The sequence below is a fragment of the Rousettus aegyptiacus genome, unplaced genomic scaffold, assembly GCF_014176215.1.
Source record: "Rousettus aegyptiacus isolate mRouAeg1 unplaced genomic scaffold, mRouAeg1.p scaffold_m13_p_11, whole genome shotgun sequence".
NCBI lineage: Eukaryota > Metazoa > Chordata > Mammalia > Chiroptera > Pteropodidae > Rousettus > Rousettus aegyptiacus.
In genome coordinates this window covers 11,113,961-11,140,835 of record NW_023416286.1, presented here as the reverse complement: position 1 = coordinate 11,140,835, position 26,875 = coordinate 11,113,961, and the positions used below count along the sequence as shown (strand labels likewise).

Here is a 26,875-nt window from a genome sequence, read left to right as displayed (position 1 = left end):
TAAAATTTCGATTTTCCATTGAAAGGGGCAGGCAGCTCAGGAAGAGAAAAAAAATACATATGCGTTTTCAATAGGTATGCATATTTGGGACAAATAACGTGTCTCAAAAGATGTGACTGAATGTCAACAGATTAACTGGACTGAAATTTAGGCTGCGCGCTGAAGCAGGTTAAGGTTTCAGGGACTTCTGCCACCTGTTCCCACTCCCTGGACTTTTGTGCAAAAACCGAAGGAAGCTGTGGACAGCCTGGGCGCTGAGAACATTCTTCTCCCGGGAGCAAGAAAAAGCTTGTGTGAGCTCATGGGGCTTTCCAGAGCTGACCGCTGAGTTGGCAGCCATGAAGTGTCCAATGGTGAAGCCTGACTCTCAAGTTAGCCAGGGCCTGTTGTGACATACTCGGCTCCAAGCAGTACTTCAAGGGTGACTCAAGTCTTGGGGTCAAGTAGACGTGGTGGGTGGGATCTATGCGTACATCCGTACCTTCCCAGTTGGGGGAGGGGAGGCTGAGCGTGACACTACCATGGGTCTAGGTTGGTCCTCTCAGGAGAGGCTGCATGGATGTATCTTGGGCAAAAAATGATCAAAGGGCCGTCACACTGGCTTTCATAACCCTGGGAAAGGCGTTAAACCAACCGTGAGGGCACGTCAGAGTGTACGTGTGGTGAAGGGAGGAATTCTTTTCCTTGTGTCCCCCGAAGGAGGGGGCGTCTCACCACAGCTCGTCTCTCTAGCACATTGCCTGGCTCAGCCCCAGCCCTACCCTCGTTCTCGTCCTCTCTTCCCAGGTCCACCGTCCGATTCGCCCCTACCTCCAGATAAGCACTCCCGGGAGCCGGGAAGGTTTGGCATTTTGCTCAAGCCAGACGCACTAAGATCGCTGCGGCGGGAAGGGGTGCAGGGAGGGGGAGGACGGGGCGCAGCCGTGGTGGGTGTGCCCTGCCGAGAAGGGCGGGGGCGCGCACGCGGAGGAGGAGAAGGAGGGAGCCCAGGGGGCGTGTGAGCGGCTGAGCTGCAAGAAAAGGGAGCGCGCCCGCCGCCGCCGCCGCCGCCGCCGCCCTCCTCCGGAGAGAGGCTGGAGCGAGACTGTGCGGAGCGCCGCATTTCAATGAGGACCGGCCGAGGCACAGCCCCGCACTAGCGGCTGCAGCCGACTCCCGCGCGCCCGCAGCCGCCGCAGCCCAGCCCGGCCCCGCCGCCGCCCCGCAGCCCCGGCCGCGCCCAGCCCGGCGAGGACAGCGCCAGGAGGCAGCCCCGCGCACGGCCACAAAGACCCCCGGCGGCGTCTCTTCGCGGACCGGTGCGTGGCTCGCCTTCTCCGGGGAAGCAGCTGCGGGCAGGGCCGGCTAGGGGGCAGGGGCGCCGAGGGCAGAGCGGGCGCCCCCTCGGCCCGCCGCCGCCCCGCCCGCCGTTCCTCGAAAGGCTCTGACCGCCTGGCCGGCCCGGGCCGGGCCGCGGGGGGTGCGTGCGGGCGGCCCGGGGCCGCTGGCACCTGCCTCTTTTGTCTCGTGACACCGGGCTTAAAACGGGGAGTCGCACTTAAAATGGGGAGCTGGGCGCGGGGGCTTAAAACGGGGAGTCGAACGCGGGGCGGGGGGCGGAGGTGGGCAGCGTTTCGCCACGTTGTTAGCGGAGAAGGAGAGCCAGGGCCGAGGAGCTGGGCGAGGGGTTTGTCATTGTTAAAACTGGCCGCGGAGCGAGGACCAAGTCTGCGCCTAGGAGTGGCCGGGCCAGGCCTCTTATTGTGTGTGCTTTCCCGTGTGCCCGGGAGGGTGGTGTGCGCCAGGGGATGGTGCGATCTGTGCGTTGGGAGGTGGCTGCACCGTGGGTGCTGCAAGTACATTTGCAGGGTCTCAAGTTCCTTGAGGGACAGCGAGGCTGCTCGTGTACAAATAGGTACCTGCAGCGCTAAAATCACGCGGAGGGAAAGCGGCATTTTGCTCCTGTTGGGAGCGCACTCACAGCCCGGCATTGCTCTCCAAAAGAGGCTGCTTTTGCAAACCGGGTTTGCCCGGACTCGCTGCTGGATGTGGCAAGGAGGTGCTTGCAGGAGATGGAGCAGATGAAAGGTTTCATTCAAAGCGGCTACCTCTCTCCGCACCTGTGAATGTGTGTCCAGATTCTGGTGCGCACGCGTTCCGCGGCCACACTGCAGGCTGTTCGTGGATTCGTTTTATGAATGTTCCTTTAAAAAGGTCGCCTTTCGACGGGAAAGGAAAGTAGGACAGCGTTTGGGGTATGAAATGTCACGTGAATGCGAGTCAGAAGGGATTTTAAGAGAAGTTACATGTAGGAACATTATAAAGGATCCACACACATCCTGTCTATGTCCAGGGTGGTGCATGCACTCTGAAGGCGTGTGTGCACCTCTCATTCTAGCCCGACCATCCACTTGCATTCTAATCCTGCTGGAAAAAATATACCTCGGAACCTCCAGGTCCAGCGTGTGTGTGTGTGTGTGTGTGTGTGTTTTGGGGACGGGATCTCTAAAACAGAAATTCATGTGCTCATCTAGAGGAGGATGAACAGTTTCCTTAAAATGGTGAGAAATCCCACAGAGAACAAACGAGGATGCTTATTTCCGGGCCTGGCTGGGTTTATATGAAAATTTCTGATAAGAGCAAGGTCTCCTTCTTCCCCACTCAAGTTTCTGTCATTTCTGTGGCTAAGATGGTGTGGTGAACTTCTTGGTACCAGGACACATGTGGCCCAGGCCTTTAGCCTGTATGGGTGGGTGAACACGTGGCCACATGGTGCTTGAGAGGGCTTCCTGTGCACAAAGTGGGAGCCTGTGGGGGCCCAGTGAATCTTCTTGGTCAAATATATGACTAAGCCCCCTGGAGAGCTGAGCCAGCTGAGGCAAGGGGAACAATACCTATTTTGAAGCCACATGTAATTACTGGAATGCTAGGGTGTATAGTGTGGTTCGTGACATTCATTTAGCCGTATCTGAAGCCTTGAAAATGATTTCACTCTGAGTGTGGGTTTTCTTTGTTGCCTACTCTGGGGCACGCTCAGTGACGGGGAGTGCAAGGTGTGTGGTTCCTGCCTTGGTTGAATGTGTGATCCAATTTGAGGTAATACGCAAAAAAAAAAAAAAATGAAACAAAATCAATTCTCTTTTAAATTGATCTTTTTTTTTTTTTTTTCACTTGCTGTGGAATTCTTGGTTCTAAAAGCCTGTTCCCTCTAAGGAATTCCAATAATTGCTAAATTATTTGTGACTCGACAAGAGCCCCTTCAAAGTAGATTTTCACTCTGGTGACACAACTTTGCCATCCTTTGCTGGGGTCCTCTTTGTTTTCTTTGGGTTCATACAGATTGGGGAGGAAACCCGAGGGTTGGAAGAATGACCACTGGCTTTAAAAATAGGATAAAACCTTCAAAAGCCAATCTTGCCTTTATAGCTTACAAAGTTTGAAGAGTTTAGTGAGTTGGTATGATATGGGTAGTATCATCTCCCCACCACCCCTTTTAGAAGAGGAGAGGGCCCTTTTAAAAACAAATACATTTTTAAAGTAGGAGCAGCTGTAATATCATGGGCAACATTGGTTCTGATACTCAGTAGCTGCTTGAAGGATGGGATATCAACTGATAATTGTTTCGAAGTTATCTAATTCCAAAATCAGTGAAACCGGTTTATACCTATATATGCTAGATCTTTTTCTGGAAAATGCAAATTTAGACTACTGTGAGTTATTAAGAGGCATGAAGCAGTTTTCATACTTGGAGAAAAAAGAAAAACAGTGAATTCATAATCACCGAAGATTTAAATCACATTCCGTAGCCTCGCCTGCCTACCCAGTTGGGGTCAGCAGTAGACGCATGCGCAGGTGAAGGCTTCCGGAGACTGCTGACACCACCGCGCCTCGTCCGCAGATGTGGTCTTCAGCAGTTAAATGTCCTGTCCAAGGTCACAGAGCTAGTTAGGAGTGAGGGCTTAAAATATCTCTGCTTTACATGTGACAAGGGTCCAATCTCAGAGGATCTAGGCCTTTAGGACACAGCACATGGGCAGCAGGGAGGAAGTGCCAGCTTCCAAATCAGAGTAAATTTGGATTCAAATCTCAACTCCCTCAATTGTGACTCTGGGACCCAGTCATGATCATATCACCTACCTTATTGGATTGTCATGAGGTTCAGAAGAGAATTTTGAACATATTCTACAACAATTGATTGCTGAGTAATAGTGTCAGGACATCATAGACATTCAATAAATATTAGCTTTTTCCACTCCATTCATTTCAGGAGGACATAGTCTCTAGCAGTGCTTTTGAGCGTGAAATTTTAGCCACTCTGGATGGCTCAGAGGGCAGTTTACTGAGGTTCACGAAAGGGTCAGGGAGGCTTGGCTATGCCTTTGGTTAGTTTGGACTGACCTTTGGAAAGGGGACATTATTTACCTGATGGGATTTAGAGAGCACTTGTAGGTTCTTGCCCCAGATTTTCCATTTCCCTTATATTTTATTTCAATATGCCCGAAATTTTGTCATTAGAACTTCTTTGAATGCTGAGGTTTTTCCACTGTCTAGATTGACCTGTTAAAACATGAATCCCCCTGCAAGGGGCAATACCACAAGCCTTATCAATGGACCCCTCAGCAAGGATGAGTTAACCCCAGAGGCAGCTTGCTGATGGCAAGGCTCCATAGAAAGTAAGATGGGGACTGTGGGGTGCAGGCACGCCTTTCAGAGCTCACGAATGGAAATCAGGAGGGCTCACCAGGAGCCTCCCTTCTCAGAAAGGGGAGATTCTGTTCCTACTAGTTTTTTCTGTGACAGACTCAGATCACATTAATAAAAAATGTTAATACTTATTATACACTAGATGCTTTCCTAAGTGCATCATGTATATTAACTTTTTAATAGTAACTCTGAGGTAGGTACCGTTGTGTTGTCAATCCCATGTGTGACTGAGGAAATCAAGGCTTAAAGATGTTTATCAAGTAGATTTCTCCAGGTTGCACAGCTAGTACCGGGTCAAGTCTGGATTAACATCCTTAAGCCTCAGTTTCCTCAACCTCAGGACAGAGGGAGCCTTAGGTGGAGGAAAGGCAGAAGTAACGAAGTAATAAAGAAGTAGCTTTTATCTTTTCTTGTTGTTATTGTGGTTTTTGTTCTCCTTTTCCTGCTTTTTAAACACAATTCTATCAAGTAAATGAGTTATGGTAAATTCACTTTTTAAAATGATTTTTACTGACCGTGCAAATATGTTGGAAAATCTTTAAGTTGGTAGATCTTACAGATTGAGTCCATTTGTTCTCCATCTGGCCGTGGGGAGCAAACACTACAGAATGTTGACAGTGTGACTGAACTGCTGGCGCCCTCTTTGTTTTCTGGCCCTCCACCACCTATCTTTAGCTGCATGGTGATGTGGAAGCCTGTTTTCTGCCTGCCACAAGGCTTAGCACCCTGCCCTGCAGGCGGCCTTGTGCTTTGGAGCTAGACAAACCCGGGTTGGGATTCTAGGTTCAAGCATTTCTCAAGTGCATTACTTGGAGAAATTTAGGAGAAATTTTTCTGTGCCTTCGTTTCTTCATCAGTAAATAAAGGTAAAAATACTTTGAAAGGTTTGTTGTGACTATTAGAGATAATAGCTGTTCAAAGGCTGATACGGTGTAGGTGGCCAGCACCGAGGAGCTGTTTCTAACAGAACTGGGGTTGATTATTAAGCTGTGTCCACTGGGTTTGCATCTTCTATTTCTATGTTGTCCTTTTTCTCTCCCAACTTGATAACTCATATTAAATATACCATCGATTATAGCAATATTTCCACCAGCTGCTCTCAAGCTGAGCCTTTCAAACCATGATTGTCAAATAACATCCATATGTGTCTGTCTTTGTTGCTGTGCCTCGTAGGTTCAACTTTAACTCCGTCATGTCCTTCGGCAGAGACATGGAGCTGGAGCACTTTGACGAGCGGGATAAGGCGCAGAGGTACAGCAGAGGGTCGCGGGTGAACGGGCTGCCCAGCCCCACGCACAGCGCCCACTGCAGCTTTTACCGAACCCGCACGCTGCAGACCCTCAGCTCCGAGAAGAAGGCCAAGAAAGTTCGTTTCTATCGAAACGGCGATCGATACTTCAAAGGGATTGTGTATGCCATCTCCCCAGACCGGTTCCGGTCTTTTGAGGCCCTGCTAGCTGATTTGACCCGAACTCTGTCGGATAACGTGAATTTGCCCCAGGGAGTGAGAACAATCTACACCATTGATGGGCTCAAGAAGATTTCTAGCCTGGACCAACTGGTGGAAGGTGAGTGCTATGCAGTAACTCCCAGTGGCCCCGGAGGCTAGTTCTCCCCTGTCCACACACAGTGCGTCCCCCTGCTGGGTCTCTGAGGTAGAGTTTCACCTTTGGCTCTGGTCCTTATCGATTCACACGTTTGAGAGTTCACGTGGATATGCTGCCATGTTAAAAATAATGCTAATGGTATTAGGTCGGATAGCTCATAATAATGGGCTGAGGGGAAAAGTGTCTTTATAGCATACTCTAGTTTTTTCCTCATACCCATGCTTCGTTGATTTTAGGAGTCTATTTTTATATCATTAGTCACATACTTCATATTTATTTCTAGATGCTAACTGAACTTTTGCTAGTGTGATGTTTGAAAGTGCTTGAACTGAAAATAATGAATGGATCATGACATTTTAGAGTTGAAAGGAATCTTAGTTAGGTATCAAGCTCAATTTTATTGTGCTGGAAAATTCAAGTGACATGTCTGTGGTATTTGTGGTAATACTGGGCCACAAATTAGGTTTTCTGACAATTCTTTCCAAAACGATGCTTTCTTTTATGTTTAAGGGATTATTGTCTTTCTACGTTTTTTGAAAATATAAAGAAATTAATCTGTTCAGTTTATTTTTAAGTCCAATTTAGATTAACGGTAATTATTTGTTTTAGGCATTTCATGTGGAAGTAGGACTATTTGGGTCCATGGACAAGGCACGCTGTCCTGCTTTGAGCTACACTGGCCTTAGCACCAACCCCACTGGAGCAGGGCATAAAGCTTCTAATCACATTAGAAATCATAAGCAAAGGAAAATGACTTGGAGAGAAATAACTGCGATTACATTCATGCTAAAGTATAAATAAGGTAGCTGATCTTTGGAAAGAATGAATTACTTCCTAATAAACTAATACATAGTGCAAAGGAATGCGGGAAAGGAAGTTTGGAGGCTGAAGAGCATGACTTTACCCTGAATTCATCTTCACTCCAGATACATTTGCCCAGACCCTGTTGTCTTATTGGATCCTGGAGGAATCTCATGCGTGTAATGACCTTCCTCTCTTGTGCAGGTAGCAGGAGGCAAGCCTGCTTGTCTTCCTTTGGAGCCAGAGTCTGTATGTAATTCAAGGCTGAGGGCTTTGTGTCTTTCTCCTGGTTTCCTTCCCTTTATCTCTTGGCAGGCATGCCAGTGCAGTCACAGTATGACTGGACTCGAGACGGTGTGGAGTAGCCTGGCTTTGGTGTGTTTATTTTGTGGAAATTCCCATCTCTTTTTGATGACTCGTCACCCTGCCAAGATGCCTGTAGATTTGGCCTTTTTCCTTCTATTCAGATGTTGGAACTTCCAGTAAATTAAAGGGGAAGAATGAACATGAAATTTTTCTGCATAGGCTTTGATTTTTGTGCCCTGTCCTTTTCATGACCTTGGAAAATAAAAGAATAAAGAAAACATTTGGTGAGATATTCCAAGGGATCTGGATAAAGTCAGGTGCATGACCAGTCACCAGACCATCTCTTTGAGGGCTGATGGTATTGTAGGGAAAAAGTATGCCAGGACCTCAAAGCACATATTGAGAGAGCTGAGGCTTACTCCTCACCGTGTTCTAGAATCACGTGTGCAACATCGATGGGGGGAGGGGCACATGAGTTTCTCACCCAGACTTGATCTTTACTGAGTGGCAGCCAGAGATATTCCCGTGATTCCCATCCATCAAGGAGAAGGGGTAAGAGGTGAGAGGGAATTGACAGCATTTTACAACCAGGGACCAGCAAAGTCATAGCATGCTCCCCACAATCTTCCTTGTCAGTTTATGTTTTTAACACTAAAGAATGACTGCACTCAGAGACTGTTGTCCTGAGAATTAAAGTGATAGCTCGCCGTTACTGATCATGGGCCTTGCATGTATGAACACATTTAATTCTTACTGCGATCCCACGAAGTAGGTGCTGTAACCACTCTAATACTTAGATGAGAAAAGTGAGGCACCGTGTGGTTAAGTGATGTGCTCAAAGTCAAGAAATGGTAGAATTAGAGTTTGACCCCAAGAAGTCTGGTGTCAGAGCTTGAGCTCATAACTGCCACTAATAAGACACTGAATAGGGTATTCTTAATGGCTTTTAAATGAAATTTTATTGTATTAGCTCCTTTTTAATAACAAATGTTTTTGACCATGAGTTAATTCCAGGAATGACAAAAACTGCTCCCAGAAACACTTTAATTTTTTTTAAACATTTTATTTTTTTATTTTCTCCCTTCTGCTCTCTCCCCAGAAATACTTTAATATTTTCGTTTGCCTCCAAATACCTTTGTCACTGATCCACATGAAGTAATTGCAGATTGGATAGTCTGATATTTAAAAAATACTTTTTGGAAAAAATACTTTTTTTTTGATTGAACGGTAACTTCAGTACAGTGTGTAAGTTAACATTAGCTGCATTTTCAAAAAGATTTTAGTTTAAACAGATCTTTTCCCTCATTTATAACACTCATAATTAGCATGCAGCTGCACTTAGTGTTGAAATAGATGGAAATTCATTTAGATTTGCCTCTTTGTCAATTACATTTTTTGCTTAGTCTGTTAAAATGCAAATTGTTGCTTCATACTTGTCATTAGGTTCATATCTCTTTACATACTAATTTTGTATAAACTTCAGTGCATGTTTTAGCTTCTCATTTCCCCTTCCAGTATGATGACGTGTGAGTTTTGAATTAAACCTGTTTAGTGGGCTCAATGACAAGTATATTTTATTTATAATTGTTTAAGTTTGTTCTTTCTCACTTATCTCAGACTAAAAATTTTGAATTGCAATGACTTATGTGAAGTTCTTTGTTTATAATGGTCTCATGGTCACTTGCACTGTTTTATTATATACAGATTATGATGCCTGATTTGGTTTGAGTGTGTTGAGAGAGCTGGCAGTTAGCCCTAGCCCTCTATGCGTGTATGTATATACACACACAGAAACACACACAAACTTCAGAGTAAACTATGGATAACATTGTTAATTGTTTGCTTTCAAAATAGACTTAAATGTTTTTTAATAATTATTTTATTTTTCAATTACAGTTGGCATACCAGATTATATTAGTTTCAGGTGTATAGTATGGTGATTCAACATTTATATAACTTAGGAATTGATCACCCTGATAAATCTAGTACACATCTGACACCATCATTATTAAAATATTATCGACTATCTTCCCTATGCTGTACTTTACATCCCCATGACTGTTTTTATTACTGGCATTTTGCACATCTCAGTCCCTTCCCCTTTTTCATCTCCTCCATTTGGCAACCATCAAAAGTTCTCTGTATCTAAGAGTTTGTTTCTGTTTTGAGTCTTTATTTTGTTTTTTAGATTCCACATATAAGCGAAATCATACAACTTTTGTCTTTTACGTCTGACTTATTTCACAGTATAATACCCTCTAGGTCCATTCATGTTTTTGCAGATGGTAAGGTTTCATTTATTTATGGTCAAGTAATATTCCAGTGTATATGCACCATCTCTTCTTTATCCATTTGTCTATTGATGATTACTGAGGTGGGTTCCATATCTTGGCTATTGAAAATAGTGCAGCAGTGAATGTGGAGATGCATATATCTTTTCAAATTAGTGTTTTGGATTTCTTTGGGTAAATACCCAGAAGTGGGATTACTGGGTCATTCTTTGTTTCTTGTTATAACCTTGGTTTTACAGTCTATTTTGTCTGATATTGGTATTGCTATCCCAGCTTTTTTTTTCTCCCCATTTTCATGAAATACCTTGTCTATCCCTTTACTTTCAATCTCTGTGTGTCTTTCGATCCAAAGTGAGTCTTATGGGTAGCATATGCAAAGGTCTAACCACTGTATGTCTTTTGATTGGAGCAGTTAATTCATTTACATTTAAAGTAATTGTTGATAGATATGTAGTTATTGCCATTTTCTTATTTATATTTTTTATCTTTTTTAAATTCTTCTCAAAGAAGTCCCTTTAACATTTCTTGTAACACTGGTTTGGTAGTGATGGACTCCTTTAGCTTTTTCTTGTCTTTTTTTCAGTTCTAAATGATAGCCTTGCTGAGTAGAGTAATCTTGTTTTTTTATCACTTTGAATATTTCATGTCAATTTCTTCTGGCCTGCAAAGTTTCTGTTGAGAAATCAACTGACAGTCTTATGGGAGCTCCCTTGAAGATAAATGCTTTCCTCTTGCTAAGTTTAAGATTCTCTCTTTGTCTTTAACATTTGCCATTTTAATTATGATGTGTCTTGGTGTAAGCCTCTTTGGGTTCATCCTGCTTGGGACTCTCTGAGTTTCTTGGGCTTGAATGTCTATTTCCTTCACAAGGTTAGCGAAGTTTTTTGTCATGATTTCTTCAAATAGGTTTCCAATTCCTTGTTCTCTCTTCTCCTTCTGGTATTTCTAGGATGCAAATGTTGTTATGCTTGACATTGTCCCAGAGGCCCCTTAAACTATCCTCATTTTTTTTTTTTTGGATTCTTTTTTCTTGTTGTTGTTCTGATTGGATGTTTTCTGATACCTTGTCTTTCAAATCACTGATTTGATTCATCTAATCTACTATTGATTCTCTTTAATGTATTTGTCATTTCAGTTACTGTATTCTTCATTTCTGACCGATTATTTTTTATGTCTATTTTTATGTTTCCTATCTCTGTTGAAGTTCTCACTGAGGTCATTGAGTGCCCTTATAACCAGTGTTTTGAACTCTGCATCTGGTAGATTGCTTGTCTCCATTTCATTTAGTTCTTTTTTAGGAATTTTGTTCTCTTCTTTCATTTGGGACATGTTTCTTTGTCTCCCCATTTTGGCCGCCTGCCTGTGTTTGTTTCAATAAATTAGGTCGAGCTTCTACATCTCCTGGTCTAAATAGAGTGGCTTTATGTAGTAAGTGTCCTGTGGGGCCTAGTGGTGTAGTCTCCCTCGTCATCTCAGCTGGGTGCTCCTGGTGTGTCCCTTGTGTGGGCTGTATATGCCCTCCTATTGTAGTTGAGCCTTAATTATTGTTGGTACTTGAGTGAGAGGAGTTGGCTCTCAGTCTGATTGGCTGTCAGGAGTGGCCATGTACAGTAGAGGAGCTGGTGCTGACCCCATGGAGCAGGACTCACTATAGTGTGTTTCTGGTGCCTGCTGAGTTCACCTTTTGGGTATGTCATTTGTGCAAGTGCTTGGGTTGTGCTCTGGTGTGATCTGAAGCTGGCCAATGGAGGTGTCAGTTCTGAGGCCTCTTAGGATGGGCTCTGGTGTAGGCCAAGTTCAGCTGCTGGCTGTGCCCAGTCTGGGCCACCTGATATGAGCTACAAAGTGATCTGCAGATGGGTGCCACTGTGCTGGGCTTACAGGTGCCTGGGAGAAGCAAGGCTGCAACTGATGTCAGATTTCACTAGTTCTGGGCTTAGGGCTGCTTAGCAAAAGGAAAGGGGCACACCAAGGCTAGATGCTGCTTGTTTGGGGTTTATGAGCCTTTGAGAGATTTTAGAAAAGTCCACAGTATGAGCCAAGACAGGCTGTTTGTATGGAAAAACTTGGGCGGGTTCACAAGTTGGATGAGGTGCGGTCTCAGGGAATCACCAGGGCTGGACCAGCAGTGTTAGCCAGGTTGATAAAGCCTCCGCCTTGGTGTCTGCACGATGGGCAGGGGTAGGGCGCAACAAAGAAACACTGGTTTCCACCAGCACTTCTGTCTGAGGGAAGGCTGCCTCTCCGACCCTAACCCTGAAGCCAGACAATTCAGTTCCTCCCTATATGTCCCTTGGACCTTTCAAGCTACTGCCCTAGCTGGAGCTCAGAGCAAGTGAGCCCATCAGTGAGGGTGTTGCGTGGGCCCTTTAAGAGGAACACTGGGCACTCCAGCCACCCTCTGTCTCACTTAGTCACAATCCCCACTGATTTTCATGGCCAGACGTTGTGGGGACTTCTCTTCCTGGCACTGGAACCCTGGGCTGGGGAGCCTGGTATGGGACTTGGGATCCTTTATCTTTAGCGGGGACCTCCACGGCTGAGATATTCCTCCTGGTTTTATACTGCCACACCATGGATGTGAGACCAGCAACTTCTGTGTTGTCTGCCCCTCCTTCCAGTCTCCGTGAGGCTTTTTCTGTGTGTCCTTAGTTTCAGGATTCCTGTTCAGCTAGACTTCAGGAGAGTCTCCATGATGGTTGTTCTATAGTTTAGTTGTCTTTTTTCTGTGGTCATGAGAGGAGTTGAGAATAGCGTTTACCTACTCTGCCATTTTGAATTGAAATCCTAGACTTAATATGTTTTTAAAACCATGACCCTCAATAAAGAAAGTTCAATTGCAGGCCTATTTCTGCAAGTAATTCACCTTGAGACTTGGTCTCATTTTCCCAATATTGTGTCTTTTCTCCTAATTTTTACACTTTTTGTACTTCACTGTAAGTATATAAATGTTGTGAAAATAAGATCCTTTATCTAGTGAATATGTTTTTTTGTGTTTTCGGCCATTCAGATTTTTAAAAACTAATGTAATCATACGTATCGGTCTCTCATGGTTTGATTTTTCATGCCTCTTTGGCCCTAATTCCAGATTATAATGCTGTGTTTTTATGTTTTCATTTTAAAATATATTCTAATAGAAGTTATTTTAGTAGAATATGTGAGGTAGGTATTCAGTTCTTTTCCAGGCTACCTACCTCATATTTAAAAGTTTTATTTTGAAATTAATTTGGACTTAAAAGAAGTGTCACGAAGATAAGAGTTCCCATATGCCCTTCGCCCAGCTTCCTGTATCTTATACAGCCATGATATTATTATCGAAAGTAAAAAGTAACTTTGGATCAATGCTGGTAACTAAAGTATAGACGCTATTCAGCTTTCACCAGTTTTTCCATTAATGCCTGTTTTCGTGCCAGAATCACACACTGCATGTAGTTGTCATGTCTCTTTCATCTCCTCCAAGTTGTCACAATTATTCAGTCTTTCCTTGTTTTTAATGACTGGACCTTTTCGAAGAGTCCTTGTTGGTTACTTTGTAGAATGTTTCTCAATTTGGGTTTACGATGATTAGGCTGCAGTTATGCATTTGTGGCAAGAATTCTACCGAAGTGACGTGTCCTTCTGAGGCAGCATATCTAGGGGAAACAGTATTGTTGTGTCATTACTGGTGACATGAACCATGATCAGTCGGTTCGAGAAGTGTCTGCCAGTTGTCTTCACTGTGAAGTTACTACTTCCACCTTTATAATTAATAAATATTTGGGGGAGAAACTTCGAAGCTATGTACTTATCTTTTTTCTCTTTAAACTTTTGCCCACTTTGGCATTTATTGGTTGATTTTGCCTGTAGCAATTATTACTGTGATGTTACAATGGTGATTTTTTTATTTCCTTCTTTTTTTGCCCTACCTTTAAACACTTTTCTGTCTTCGGATCATCTACTATGAAATTGTCAGTCCCCATTGTTTTAACCACTCTTTTAAGGCTGTTACTTCCAGTCACCTGGGTATATTAAATTGATGCTCTAATTATTAGACCTTTCAAACCTACCATGTATAAATGTGAACTCATTCCTTTCCATTGTATAGGATTCATTCCTTTTCTCATGTTCTAGATCTTGTTAAATAGTGTCACCATCTAACTTAACATTGACTTTGACTTCTTCTCTGCCACCTTCAAATCTAAGCTGTTACCAAATTCTGTTGATTCTCCTTAAGATATTTCTTCAGTTTGTTTTCCCCTCTCCACCACCACTATTATAGTTTTCAAGACCTTATTGCTATTTTAACTATGTTACTTTTTTGACTGAAGGAGTGATACATTTTTCTACAGTGAGCATTATAGAAAATTTTGAAAGATGCAAATCAATTTTCAAAAAATGAAGTAACTCCTTATATTCCTATCACTAGGCTCTTGTCATGTCTCCCCTGTACTCTTAGAATAGGCTAAGGTAAAAATGCTTATCTTAGTTTTTTTTCCAGTTGGTTTTTCTTTTCTTTATAGAATCTGTATTTGCCCCTGCCTTTCCATCCCCATTACAGCCTCTCGTAGATCAGGTCCTTTAGGTCCTTTAGATGTGTCCCATACAGTAGTCTTCAAAATGTTTTCCTGCCTATAAACCTGGCCATGAACAAACCACTTTGTGCCATACCTTTGCTTCATAATGACTCTCCCATTTATATATGGAATGAATACACCCACAATCTTTGAAGTGCTTCTTGCAGTGATTCGCTCCTGCTCCTACCTTCTATGTGGCCTCATCTTCTATTACCCACTGATACAATTAGCACTGAGCTCAGCTACTCTCCTTTCTCATGCTCTCCCATCTCTGGGCTTACCTTCTCTCCATAACAAGGGTGAAATCGGTGCCCTCCTGAAGGTGCACGGCCTCATGGTTAAGTCACAGCCCTGGAGTCAGACCACCTTCATTTGAGTCCTGGCTCCACCTTTGCTAACCATGTGACCTCGAGCAAGCTTCTTAACCCTTTGCGCCTCAGTGTGCCCTGTGTTAAGTGGCATGTTGACACTGAGCTCATACAGTTGCGGTGAGGATTAGAAGAGGATCTGCTCCATGGCAAACATTCAGATAACTTGTTCTGCCAATAGCATCCCCATTCCTATCTCCTCAGCCTACAGGTACCCAAGTCTCCCACAATCTAAAAAATTCTTGCTTCGAACTTGCTGACCTCTCAAACCCAGAACTCATCCATGAGAAGAAACATCAGCATTTGCTGTCTCTACTTACTCAACTTCTAACAGTACTTCACACCCTTGATTAGCAAGTCGGTGAGCCGTTGGAGTTCTTATTGCCTAACATGTTGGCTGCAAGTACTCAATCAATATCCCTGACGAAAAGAGGAGAGAACGACTGAATGGATAAACGAATGAATGAAAGCAATCTGACATCACTACCCAGCTGAAGAGGCTATTACAAGACCACGGGTGGTCTCCTCATGTCCAGGCCATTGATCCCTTAGGAATCCTTGTCCTCACTGCTGTCCCTGGAACTTTGAATGCTGGTGTCTGGATCTCTCCTAGCCACATACTCACCACCCCTTGGTTTCTATGGCTCCAGGCATCTGATTTCTCTTGATTCCCTTCAGCGGCTCCTCCATTTCTGGGCACTCTTTAAAATCTGGTGTTGCCCCAGACTTCATTTTGTGCAGCTGGATGGGGTCTCCTTGCAGCTGCCACATGCATCTACCTCCCAAACTCCAGGTCTGTATTTCCCACTGCTTGCTGGACATCTCCAACTGGTTAGCTCCTAGGAGCTTCACATTCAGTGTCACAACTAAATTAATTTTCTTCCTTATCATCTAATCCACATTTTTTTCCCCTTCTCATTTTATCTATTGCAGTATTTGGGAAGTTAGCCAAAATAGAAGTTTCAGTGTCATTTTTTCAGTGTTGTGGACTCACATTCTCATGCCAATTGTGGTTGATTCTGCCTGCTAACTACTCCTTATAGCATCTGCTCCTCTCTTTCCCTTGTGCAGATGTGTAAAGTTCAGTTCTCCGTCTTCTTCTCTCCTGCTCTATTAGAATTTACATTTTATTGTGTTCTTATCCTTTGTCATATATTTTAGTACCTCGCATTTTAGTAAATTATAATATTTACACATTATGTTAATCCATTGTTGTATTGTAGGTCTTCAGTCTATTTTCCCTTTTTTATTTCAGTTTTACTTTTCAATTTATCAATTTTAAATTTTAAAAGATTTGGATCTGCTTACTTTTCTTTTTATGTTTTTTTCTATTGCTTTGCATTCGAGAAGTTGACGTTTTCCACGGGCCTGACATACAGATCCAAATTTCATGTTCTGTAAGCTTATTTTTATTATGACACTTCCATGGAAGAATGATCCATAAGTGTCTTTGGGAATCTTTCTTCTTGCCTTTAACAACACTATCAAAATCTTCTTAAACCAGAGCCTCCACATAGATTATGAAATGTTGCTGTGTGTATCCGAGACGGTCTCATAAAATACAATATCCAGAAGACACCTTTATTCCGTAAATAATGTCTTTCATGTAATTTAACCCGCTTCAATTTCAGAGGGTTCAATATATATTTGAGCTTCTCCAGCTTTTACTATAACTCACAATAGTACATTTTAATTGCCAGAGTTTTCAATGAGAATGTTTATAGTCTGGAAAAATGAAATATATTATGGGTATCCTTCACTTAAGATAGTTTTAAATATGCCACTGTTAGAACTTAAAGAAATCCTAGAGGAGGCAGCAACAAGTTTTACTAATGGGAAGAGTGGAGATTAAGACATTTTCAGACAGGTCAAGCAATGTCTTCATTGACATCAGTTGTTAATTTATAAGCCAATGAAAACCCTCCCAAAATAAGGGGACACAAGGAAAACTTCTAGACTCTTCTAATATGGCATCATTTTGAGGAACACCTTCCTGGCTGACTCACCACAGGTCTGGTCAACCAGGGAGCTGGTACCATATTACTACAAGTTTTTGATAGTGACTTAGAGAATTTCTTTTAAGTGGAAATCCTCTAATTTAATAATGAGAGTCTATAACCAAGTATAATTACCTTTGCATGTTTTTTAATAGAAAGTTTGTTAGGAAAATATATTTCCATACTTTGAAGAATAACAGCAAATATAATAATTTAAAAATGCATATGTGATTTTTATAAATAAAACACAAACTCTTCATTATCTTTAAAATTATCTAATATACTTTCGTGGAAATTATTCCATTCTGTAAAGTCCCCATATTACCTAAATCTTTTGGGGAAGAATCTATAATATTTTGATAGTTTAAGAGGTACTGATTGGGTCCAAACATAATTTTATGCTTTATTTCCTTACCTTTCTTTAATTTTTTTAACGGTCATTTTCTTTTTTTCTATCTTTGCTTAAAAGCAACTATTAGTTTTATGGCTTTTGTGAATGCCGCAGCAACTCAGACAGATGCCACTTCTGCAGTTCCCGATATTTGTCGGGATGTCTTGGACACCCAGAGTATTAAGTTTCAAATTGAAAATCAGTCTTAACACAAAGATTTTTGGCTGAAATAAACTGGAACCAGACTGACAGCACAGTAACCCACCCGCAAGAGGTTGTGTTTAGTAGCGCCTAGCTCCACTTCCAAATGGACTTTGATACCGTCGCCTTTAAATCACCTGTGATCGTTGCCATTTTCTGTCCTCATCTCACTTCGCCTGTAGTAAGTGATCCAAAACTTTCAAAGCAAATTCTGGGACATAAAATTTCAGTGTTTGTCGAGGGTTTTCCCACCTATCCAAGCAATTCTCAGTGACACCAAATGGATGTCTTGAGATTCAACTCCATTCTGACACTTTCTTCCTGGAGACAGCATCAAAGACCAAAGGTTAGGGTCTCAGTCCTACGAGACTGTCCCCCACCCCACTTCAAATGCCAGTCGTAAGTCCAAGTTGTCCTCTGTGCTTCTGATGGATTGTCTGATAGGAGGTCCCCATGACCCCCTCCTTTGGCTCTGTTAGTTTGCTAGAGCAGCTCCCAGAACTCAGAGAAACAGTCTATTTACTGAGTTACTGGTTAATTATAAAAATGTGTAAGTCAGGAACAGCCAGGTGGAAGAGACTCATAGGGCAAGGTGTGGATGGGGAAAGGGCTCAGAGCTTCCATACTCTCTTTGAGCATGACTAACCAAATCTCCATTTGTTCGCCAGCTGGAAGCTTTCTGAACCCTGTCCTTTTGGGTTTTACTGAGGCTTCTTACATGCACACGAGTGATTACATCATTGGCCATTGGTGATTGATACAACCTCTAGCTCCTTTCCCCTCCCCCAGGCCAGTGGGTGGGACTGAAAGTTCCAATCCTCCTATCACATGGCTGGTTCCCCACGTATCCAGCCCCCATCCTATGATGCTTTCCAAAGTCGTCTCACTGACATAAACTCAGGTGTGGTTTAGAGGGGTCTATTATGAATAGCAAGACATCTTTGTTGCTTTATTGTCACTTAGGAAATTCCAAGAGTTTTAGATACTCTGTGCCAGAAACAGTATGAATACCAAATATATATATGTATTATTATAAATCACAATATGTCTATTTTGCTCAAGTATACCTTAGTTTAGGTAAATTAACTTTTATTTTGTTGTTGCAGTATACATTACACCATAAAACGTTGAGATGGCTTAGTGTACATGAAAAGAGGTATGTAATTATAGGTATTATAATTATCAGTCATAAATTTTTAAAGGTCATGGTAAGTTTTACTTTGTTTTGTTATTTTTCAATGACCTTTAACCCACGTACCTCATGTAAAGACTTGAACGCACTCCATTGATGATGCTGTGTTCAAGAATATAACATATCCCTTAACTCTCAGCCCCAATGTGGAAGAGATTAAACACTAGGTCTGCAGAGCTATTTGACCAAATCAAGACTATGTACTCTTCCCATTCAGAACAATTATGATTTGTTAATTTACACTTATCAGTGATATTATCACCTTTACAAAGCTTTTTAAAAAACAGAATTATAAAATGCTATCAATTTGAATTTAAAGCAGAGACCAGGTCTCCTAGTGGTGGGGAGTTCAGAATTATGATTAAAAGTAGCCAAAATGTGGGGTCAAATAAATTTAATGTAAATATACTCACACAATTAAATAGAAGCTTATTAACATAAAGAAATCCATCTTTACTTTTCCTAAGTCTTGAATAACGTAGTAGATTTTAAATGCCGGTGTGGCATGGTGTGCGGTGTGGGATTTGGTGGCCAGCTCCTTGCTCTCCTTTAGATGTCACTGTCCTTTTAGCACAATATCGTCTTTTATTGGAGTCTCACACCCTTCTCCAGGATTTTATTCCAGTCTTTATATCAGATAAACCAGGCAGAGGACCTTCAAAGTGACAGTGTAGATTAAATACAAGTTTCTTCTCATTGTTGTCACTTGAAACAAACCAATATTACTTTCTCAGTATTGTCGATCTTTTAAAAAATTATAGTATGCTTTATCTAAGATGTTAAAAAGAAGTATTTCTTTTCTCTTTCACCAAACCCATTCCATATTGTTATATGTATACTTTAAAATTCTTTTAAAAATAAATTATTTAATCATTTTAAATTATATTAAATTATTTCATATTAAATAGTTATTAAATTATTTTAAAATAATTTTTCTTTTTTAAAGTTAAAAAATATTTTTCTCTGTTGAAGTGTAAACCACTCCATGTTTTTGTTTTAATTATTACCTTAGTATATAAACTTAACAAATAAAAAAAAATTAAAATTAAAAGTCTACAGCCATGCTACCCTGAACATGCCCGACCTCGTCTGATCTCAGAAGCTAAGTAGGGTCAGGCCTGGTTGGTACTTGGATGGGAGACCACCTAGGAAGACCAGGTGCTGTGGGCATAAATAAAAAGAAAAGAAAAGAAAAATTAAAACAAATAATTAGACAATCGCACATCTTCAGTTAGCACAGAATTCTGACAGACTGGGTTTGCCAGCTGAAGCATGAGCTGTGGGTCTCCTTAGGGAATGTGTGGGGCTTTGAGATGAATCCAAAATGTTGCTTGCTGGTAACTATGTAGCTAGAAATAATGAACACTTTATAAGACCTGCTTACTGGTTTCTGGTAATTTCATTTTTAAATTTTCCTTTCAGGCTCACTGCAGCCTCAGATGATTTTTACCTGTGTAACAATTTTGCATTTGAGATCACTTTGACCCCTATTGTTTAATTCAGTCTTCACCCCAAATTGGTGACGGAGAAGTGGCCACTGGAATAGCCTATATCTGGCAGATGACTGAAGTACCCCTGAGAAGACCAGTAGACTTGCCCACAGACACACGCTTAGAGAGGCCGGATTGAGCCTAGATTTCCAATTCTTTCTTCCTTCTATCTCACGCACACTGCCTTTCCACAGGGCCTCCAGAAACACCCCTGTTCTCGCAATTCCCTTGTACACGTTTTCTATATCTGTGTAAATCTCGAGAACAGCATAGGTGGGACCAGTCATGATCTACGAGGTGAATTGAAAGCCGGTTTGCTAAATTTGCGCTATTCGTACAACTTCTAGTGAGGCATAATGTATAAACACATGTTAAAGTATATTTTAAAAACATTTGTAAAGCAAATGTTTGATAACCTGTATAACTCTGCTTTTCTATTTTTGAAGCCCTGGTTTACTTATTTTTATGTGAATACTAATTCTGTGGCATTGGACGCTTCCACTATTAATTTAAAAGTAGGATGAGGATTTAGATAAAAGTAAACGGGCTGTGTAGGATTAGTCCTAGGTCACTTTACGTGCAATTATGAAGCCTTTTTAGCATTTTTACCTATTCCCAGTTACAAAGACTTGCTAACACAGGAAAAGTCCTTTATAAAATATTTAATTTCGAAATGCTTTGACTGACTTTATGAAATATGTATGTAGGCGGCCCCCAACACCCCAGCTGTGAAACTGGGCCACACAGCAGGAGGTGAGTAGTGAACAGTGAACAAGTAAGCAGAAGCTTCATCTGTATTCGCAGCCGCTCCCCAGCACTAGCATCATTGCCTCAGCTCCGCCTCAGATCGTCAGGCATTAGATTCTTGTAGGAGCACCTGTCTCTGGTGCCAAAAAGGTTGGGGACTGGTGATAACATCAGTCATTTGATAATTTGTTATCGCTTGGTGTGAGTGTGATCCACATCTACTTAATAGTCTGAGTTTTGTCATTAAATTATTCTCTGTTAGGGAGTCATTTCTAATAACAAGTTTATGTATTTATTTTCTTTTTAGCTTTATTGGGGTATAATTGACAAAATTGAGATATTTAAAGTGCACATTGTGATGATTTGGTATACACACACACATTGTGAAAGTATTCATCCCATTTAATTAATTAACAAATCTAACACCTCACATACTTACCCTTTTTGTGTGTGTGAGAACAATTCATTTCTACTCTTTGCGAGAATTCTCTTTTATACTATACAATGTTATCAACTATAGCCACCATGTTTTATTTTGGGACCTCAGTTATTACTCATCTTACTTAATTATATTTGTTTTACAGTCAGTTTAAGAAGCTACAGTTTGTAAATTGACCAGTCTCAAAACCTTTTATCTATAAAAAGGTGTGAACTGGCTTCCTAGTGTTTGTGGATCGAGTGCTTGGCCCTGTGTAGATGGGAGAGGAGGAAGCGTGGTTATTTTGCTTGTTTTAGGAATTTTACTTGACTTTACAAAATGTTTAGCAAATACTTTCATCAAAATTATAAATTACATAGCTGTTTTAAGAAGCTGTTTTCTGAAACATCTTCAGTTTTTAAATTTCTGGTGGCAAATGTAGGTACCTCTAATTTTGAACTTTTCTGCAAATAGAAATAATCCTAAATCTCAAAGAATATTTTCTATTTTAATTCAGTTTTATACCTTTTTGAAGTTTATTAAATACCAACATTTCTACCAGTATTAATGATGAAGAAAGGGAGGGATGATGATATTTTCCCCTGAGGATACCAATCTGTGACTGACAGAGCCAGATTAGAAGTCAAAAATCTTTCTTCTTAATTAGTAATAATACTTCCATTGTTTAAAAAGTCACAACTAACTCTTACCTCTAAGTAGAAAAGAAAAATATCATAGACTACGAGAAAGAAAATGAGTTTACCTTAGCTTGAGCTTAAATATATTTCTCTCTTCCTTAGGAGAGAGTTACGTGTGTGGCTCAATTGAACCCTTCAAGAAACTGGAGTACACCAAGAATGTGAACCCCAACTGGTCTGTGAACGTCAAGACCACCTCAGCGTCCCGGGCGGTGTCGTCACTGGCCACCGCCAAAGGGAGCCCTTCAGAGGTGCGGGAGAATAAGGATTTCATTCGGCCCAAGCTGGTCACCATCATCAGAAGTGGGGTGAAGCCACGGAAAGCTGTCAGGATTCTGCTGAACAAGAAGACTGCCCATTCCTTCGAGCAGGTTCTCACTGACATAACCGACGCCATCAAGCTGGACTCAGGAGTGGTGAAACGCCTGTATACCCTGGATGGGAAACAGGTAAGAGAGGTATCGTGGTATGACCTTGACTTTACAGGCAAGAACCAGGGAAGTGGGAAGTTTATGTGGCCTGTGATGGGGATCTGAGACATACATTCTACTGATTTGGGGAGAGTTGGGTCATTTAGTCAACAAATATATAGCTGTTGGCTTCAAACCAGTCCAAGGATAGTGTCAGACAGGATTAACCATAGGAATAAAGTAAAATGCCCATCTCTGAAGCTTAAATGATTACGCCATTATGTTAAGCAATTAGTAACTAAAAAACTACTTCAGTTATTAATTGCTTGACGTAATGGTGCTTTTCAGACATCTGTTTTCAGTGTTGTCATATGGTGATGTCTTATAGCCTGGACTATGACTGAGATGTAGAGGTAGACTCTGACCAGTAGAGGAAAATCTGAGTGCTTTCTTTGGCCTAAATAATATTTTATAATTTACTGTCTCAGTAATGTTCAGTAGTGAGATTTATTTAAATTTTATAGATTTTTAAGTACCTATCTAAAGAACAAAATATTTCCATCTGGATGGCCTTAAGACGCATACTTCTAGAATATTATACATCTTGTTTTGAAAACGTAATTTTAGAATTAAAATGAAAGGTTTCTTCAGCTATGAAATGTGCATCACTTGACTTGGATGAGTGGACATTTAATATGAGTTGCTCAGATGAACTCAAAGGAGGTCTCATGTGGACTTATATAAAGGTCTGACAAAACCCTGATGGTGAGCTGAATAAAAAACACTATTATATGTACAGTGCAATTTGCTGGTCATTGAGATTTGAGAGAATTTTTTAAAGATTATCATTTTTAACACATAATCTTTGCTTAAAATGTAGTTTTTAATGTGGATTTGTCCAAATACTTTTTTATAAATTATTTTCAGGGATAATTTGATTTGCATGTGGAGTACATATTAAAAATCAAAATCAGATTCATAATTAAAAGTTAATATTATTAAATCAAAGACTAATATAGGTTCTTGAAGGCTAACACATTCAAACTATGAATTAGAAATAGATACAAATATTAGAAAGAGTGTTAGTCTTGAAAGAATTATTGCCCTAGGGATCCATTCAAATGCTCTGAATTATAAAATTCATTAGGAAAGAAGGAATATCTTCCAGTTGTTCATTTATATTCAACAATATTTTGCTTGTCTCATAAAACTTCCCCTAAGTGTCATGTGGATAAGGATTCTGAGGGGTGAAATGCCCAGTCTTCTAGACCTAGGAGGATGTATCCCAAAAATTACAACATATCAGTGATCAGAAAGTCCACTGCTGGCTTGTGAGTTACAACAACAATAAAATGACAAGGTTCATTAAACGTTTAAGCAATTTAGGGGTGCCCTCCGTAATGAGTGGCTCAACCGTCTTGTAGTTCTGCATTTTTGTGTATCGAGTTTTCTCAAGATGAGAGTTTACCTGTTTTCATAAGAGGTAAAATTTTCAACAAAGCATACATATTAATAAATCTTCTAACTCACCCCTCACTTCACAATTATGGACGTCCTAAATTGCTACACACTGATTCTAAAAATCTGCTTTAACTACTTTAGTAAATTGTGCCATCAACTGATCATTTGTTTATCCTAAGAAAGAATTCCTGGAATAGGTACTCTGATGTTAGTAGTTTTCTTCTTTTTTAAGGAATTTATCTAGTGTCTATGTTTTATAATAGCTTGTTTTGGTGTGGTTTACATGTGACTAATCCAATGTAATGGGAAAAAAATCTAGGTATAATGTGAAAAAACCAGGATTCAAATCTTGACTCTGGTGCAAGTTGTTTTATGTTTTTAGCAACTCACTGAGCCTCATTATACTCACCAGTAAAGCATGGATGGAATGATCACCTCTGTTTCATAGCATGCTTGCGGGAGCAACTATGATAATGCATATGAAAGCCATTTTGAATTATGGTAATAATGATCATAGCTTTATTGATCATTGTTCTGAATGCTTTGTATGTATTAGCATGTTTAATCACCATAACAGCTTTATTATTATCTCTGTTTAACAGATGAGGATACTAAGGCACAGAAATTGTTTTAAAAAAATGTCTAAGTCACAGAGTTGGAATTTGAACCAGTCTCTCTCCAGAGCCTGTGCACGTAACCACTGTACTACAGCAGATTACATTAAAAGACCAAAATAGGTGTATGCGTCCTGAGAATTTTCAAGTAATTTGTCCAAAACATATCTGAAAGTTTTCCACTATGTATTTTTCTCCTGCAGTCACTCTTCTGGCTTATATTCATAACTGTGTTATTTATTTACTTACTTATTTTTGTCAAACATTCAGTTTGCTGTTGTGGCATTTCCTCCATTGTGGCATATTCTCTTCATAGCAAGGGGTGGTGAAAAGCTGCAGAGGAATTGGATGATAAAGTGGAAAGAATATAAAGACTCTTTGCATGGGTTCTCAGTAGAAGCAAAGATGCTTCCTCGTGGACCCCAGGAGTCTTTAGAATCATTTCTGTTCAAAAGGGAGATCTGTCCTCGTGAGCGGTTCTTTGACAGCCTCCAGAGACTCAGGCTTGATAAGCCTCTGAGAATAAACCGCTTTCCTCCACGCCTTCCTGGGGCATGCTGCTCTGCCATGGCAGGGTGGCAGGTGGTGCTGCCGCCATCTTACCCTGCCCGTGATGGCAGTAGGGTCCACGTGCTGTCAGCAGGACGTCACCCTGAAGATCACTTATTTCGCCTCTTATATTTTTATTACTGTAACTGAGCCCTTGTATCAAGTCCATGAACAGAAATGGGAAATCCAATGGCCAATAAAGTTTTTAAAGGTAATTTTTTTTTTTTTTTTTTGCATTGAGGAATAAAATTGTTTTTAAAAAATCGATAGCTTGAGTGCTTTGGGTAAATGAGTAGACAGGAAGATGTGCAAGCAGTTGTGGCTTTTCAGATTGCCTTCGTGTGGTCTGCAGACGTATCCCTGGAGTGGAAATGGGGGTTCCTGGCAGTGGAGCTGCCAGGGCCCATGCCTGCGGGTGCGTGCGTTACTCAGAGGTGGCACCAGGGGGCGCAGACCACGCCCCGTTCTCGCTCGTTCCTGCCACTGCTCAGCTTCTTTGCTCATCGGCCTCTTGGCTTTGCCTCGAGCCCTAACCTAAGCGTTCATTACACAACGCTTCCTTGAGTTTTTAGGCCGACATAAGGAAATGAACATTTTGAAAATGCCACACCACATAGAAGATGTTTTGCAAGAAGCTGCAGTTTCCCCCAATGACCCTGTGGCTCCCGAGCAGCCTGTCGGTAAGCAAATACTTGCTAATTGCTTCAACTCCATTCGTTATTCAGGCCTGAAACCATCTATTAAAGTTTGCTGCCTCCTTGCTACCCCCTCCTCACTTCATTCCGGGGGCCCTGACCATGAGTTTAGGCACTTTTGCTAGCAGGGCTGGGAGGTCAAAGAAACACTTGCCATGTTTTAATTTCAGTGATGGATTGCTTATGTGCACCTTCATTCAGGCCCGGTAAGAAGGGAAGAGGGCGTTTTCCAGCTGAAGGTTCCAGTCACATCCCCTTTCTCTGTGGCCAAGTGAGAGTCTCCCTTTTGCCCTGGTCCAGGTTCCAGTGCTGAGATTTTCTGTGGATTATTCCCTTACCCCACCGGGCAGCTTACTCCTGGAGGTCATTTGGATTGTGACTATTTTTTAAGTGATTAAAATAAGCCCAAAAGGTATGAGATTTGCTGCAAAGATGTACTTGCATAATTCCTGACTCCTTTTTTTGAGAACAGCTAATCTGGCTGTCTTGAGCTGCTAAATCTGTGATTTCTGAATCCTTGCTTTAGAAACATAAACCACAGCAAGTCTCAGGACAGCTGGTGCCCGAGCAGGCAATTTATAATGTAACGATCAGAGAAGGCACTTCCCAACCATCTCCCCTTCTCCACTGGAACAGAGTAATATTTCAAAGTAGGATAAACTAAATAGATTGATAATATTGATACTGATAAACTAGATTGCTTTGTAAATAGAAAAAATATGCAAATCTCCATCTTATCTATTCTTCAATAAAATAGTAATGGGAAACTCACTCAGGAATGTTATATTTTTATCTTGTAGGCATTTGGCGTAAGTCGTGCACTTTGTAAAACCCACCACTAGCATGCTAGAGTGAGCAAACAGTCTATTGTCTTTCTAATATGGAAAACTCTAGGAACCTCAGCTGAAGTAAAGCTGATTTCGGTTGTAAGCTGTGAGAACAGGCATCACAGCTGCTGCCTCAGTCTGTTTCAGGCTGCTACAACAGAATGCCAACGATGAGGTGGCTTAGATACAACAAAAATTTGTTGGCCGTAGCTCTGGTGGCTGGAAGTCCAAGGTCAAGGTGCCAGCAGATTTGGCCTGGTGAGAGCCTACTTCCTGGTTAACAGAAAGCCACGTGTTTGCAGTGTCTTCTCGTGGCAAGACTGGCTAGGGGGCTCCTAGGCCTCTTTTATAAGGACACTAATCCCTTTCATGGGGGCTTCACCCACATGACCTAATCATCTCTCTAAGGCCCTGTCTCCTAATACAATCAATTTGGGGGTTACGTTTCACATAGGAATTTTTTGGGGGACACAAAATTTCAGACCATTGTAGCTGCCAGGTAGAGGGAATCCCAATAGCTGTTAATAAATTAATAAGTTACTGTTTTCTTTGTTATCTTTTGATTATTGAATTCCC

At 41.4% G+C, this 26,875-nt stretch overlaps 1 protein-coding gene and 1 pseudogene across 5 annotated transcripts in view; both read left to right on the top strand.

Moving 5' to 3' along the window:
• The first annotated feature begins 923 nt into the window (after positions 1-923).
• The window catches only part of DCLK1 (doublecortin like kinase 1), a 305,559-nt gene continuing 279,607 nt past the window's right edge, over positions 924-26,875 (top strand). Inside the window, exons 1-3 of one of the 5 annotated variants that reach the window (XM_016151073.2) lie at positions 924-1,298; positions 5,857-6,251; positions 21,846-22,192. In XM_016151073.2, coding sequence (XP_016006559.1) covers positions 5,876-6,251; positions 21,846-22,192 — 723 coding nt within the window. In that variant the 5' untranslated portion in view covers positions 924-1,298; positions 5,857-5,875. The remainder of the gene's footprint in view (positions 1,299-5,856; positions 6,252-21,845; positions 22,193-26,875) is intronic. The other 4 variants (XM_016151072.2, XM_016151071.2, XM_016151070.2 and 1 more) reach the window with 4 other exon arrangements.
• On the top strand, positions 19,442-19,560 carry LOC118609501 (annotated as a pseudogene).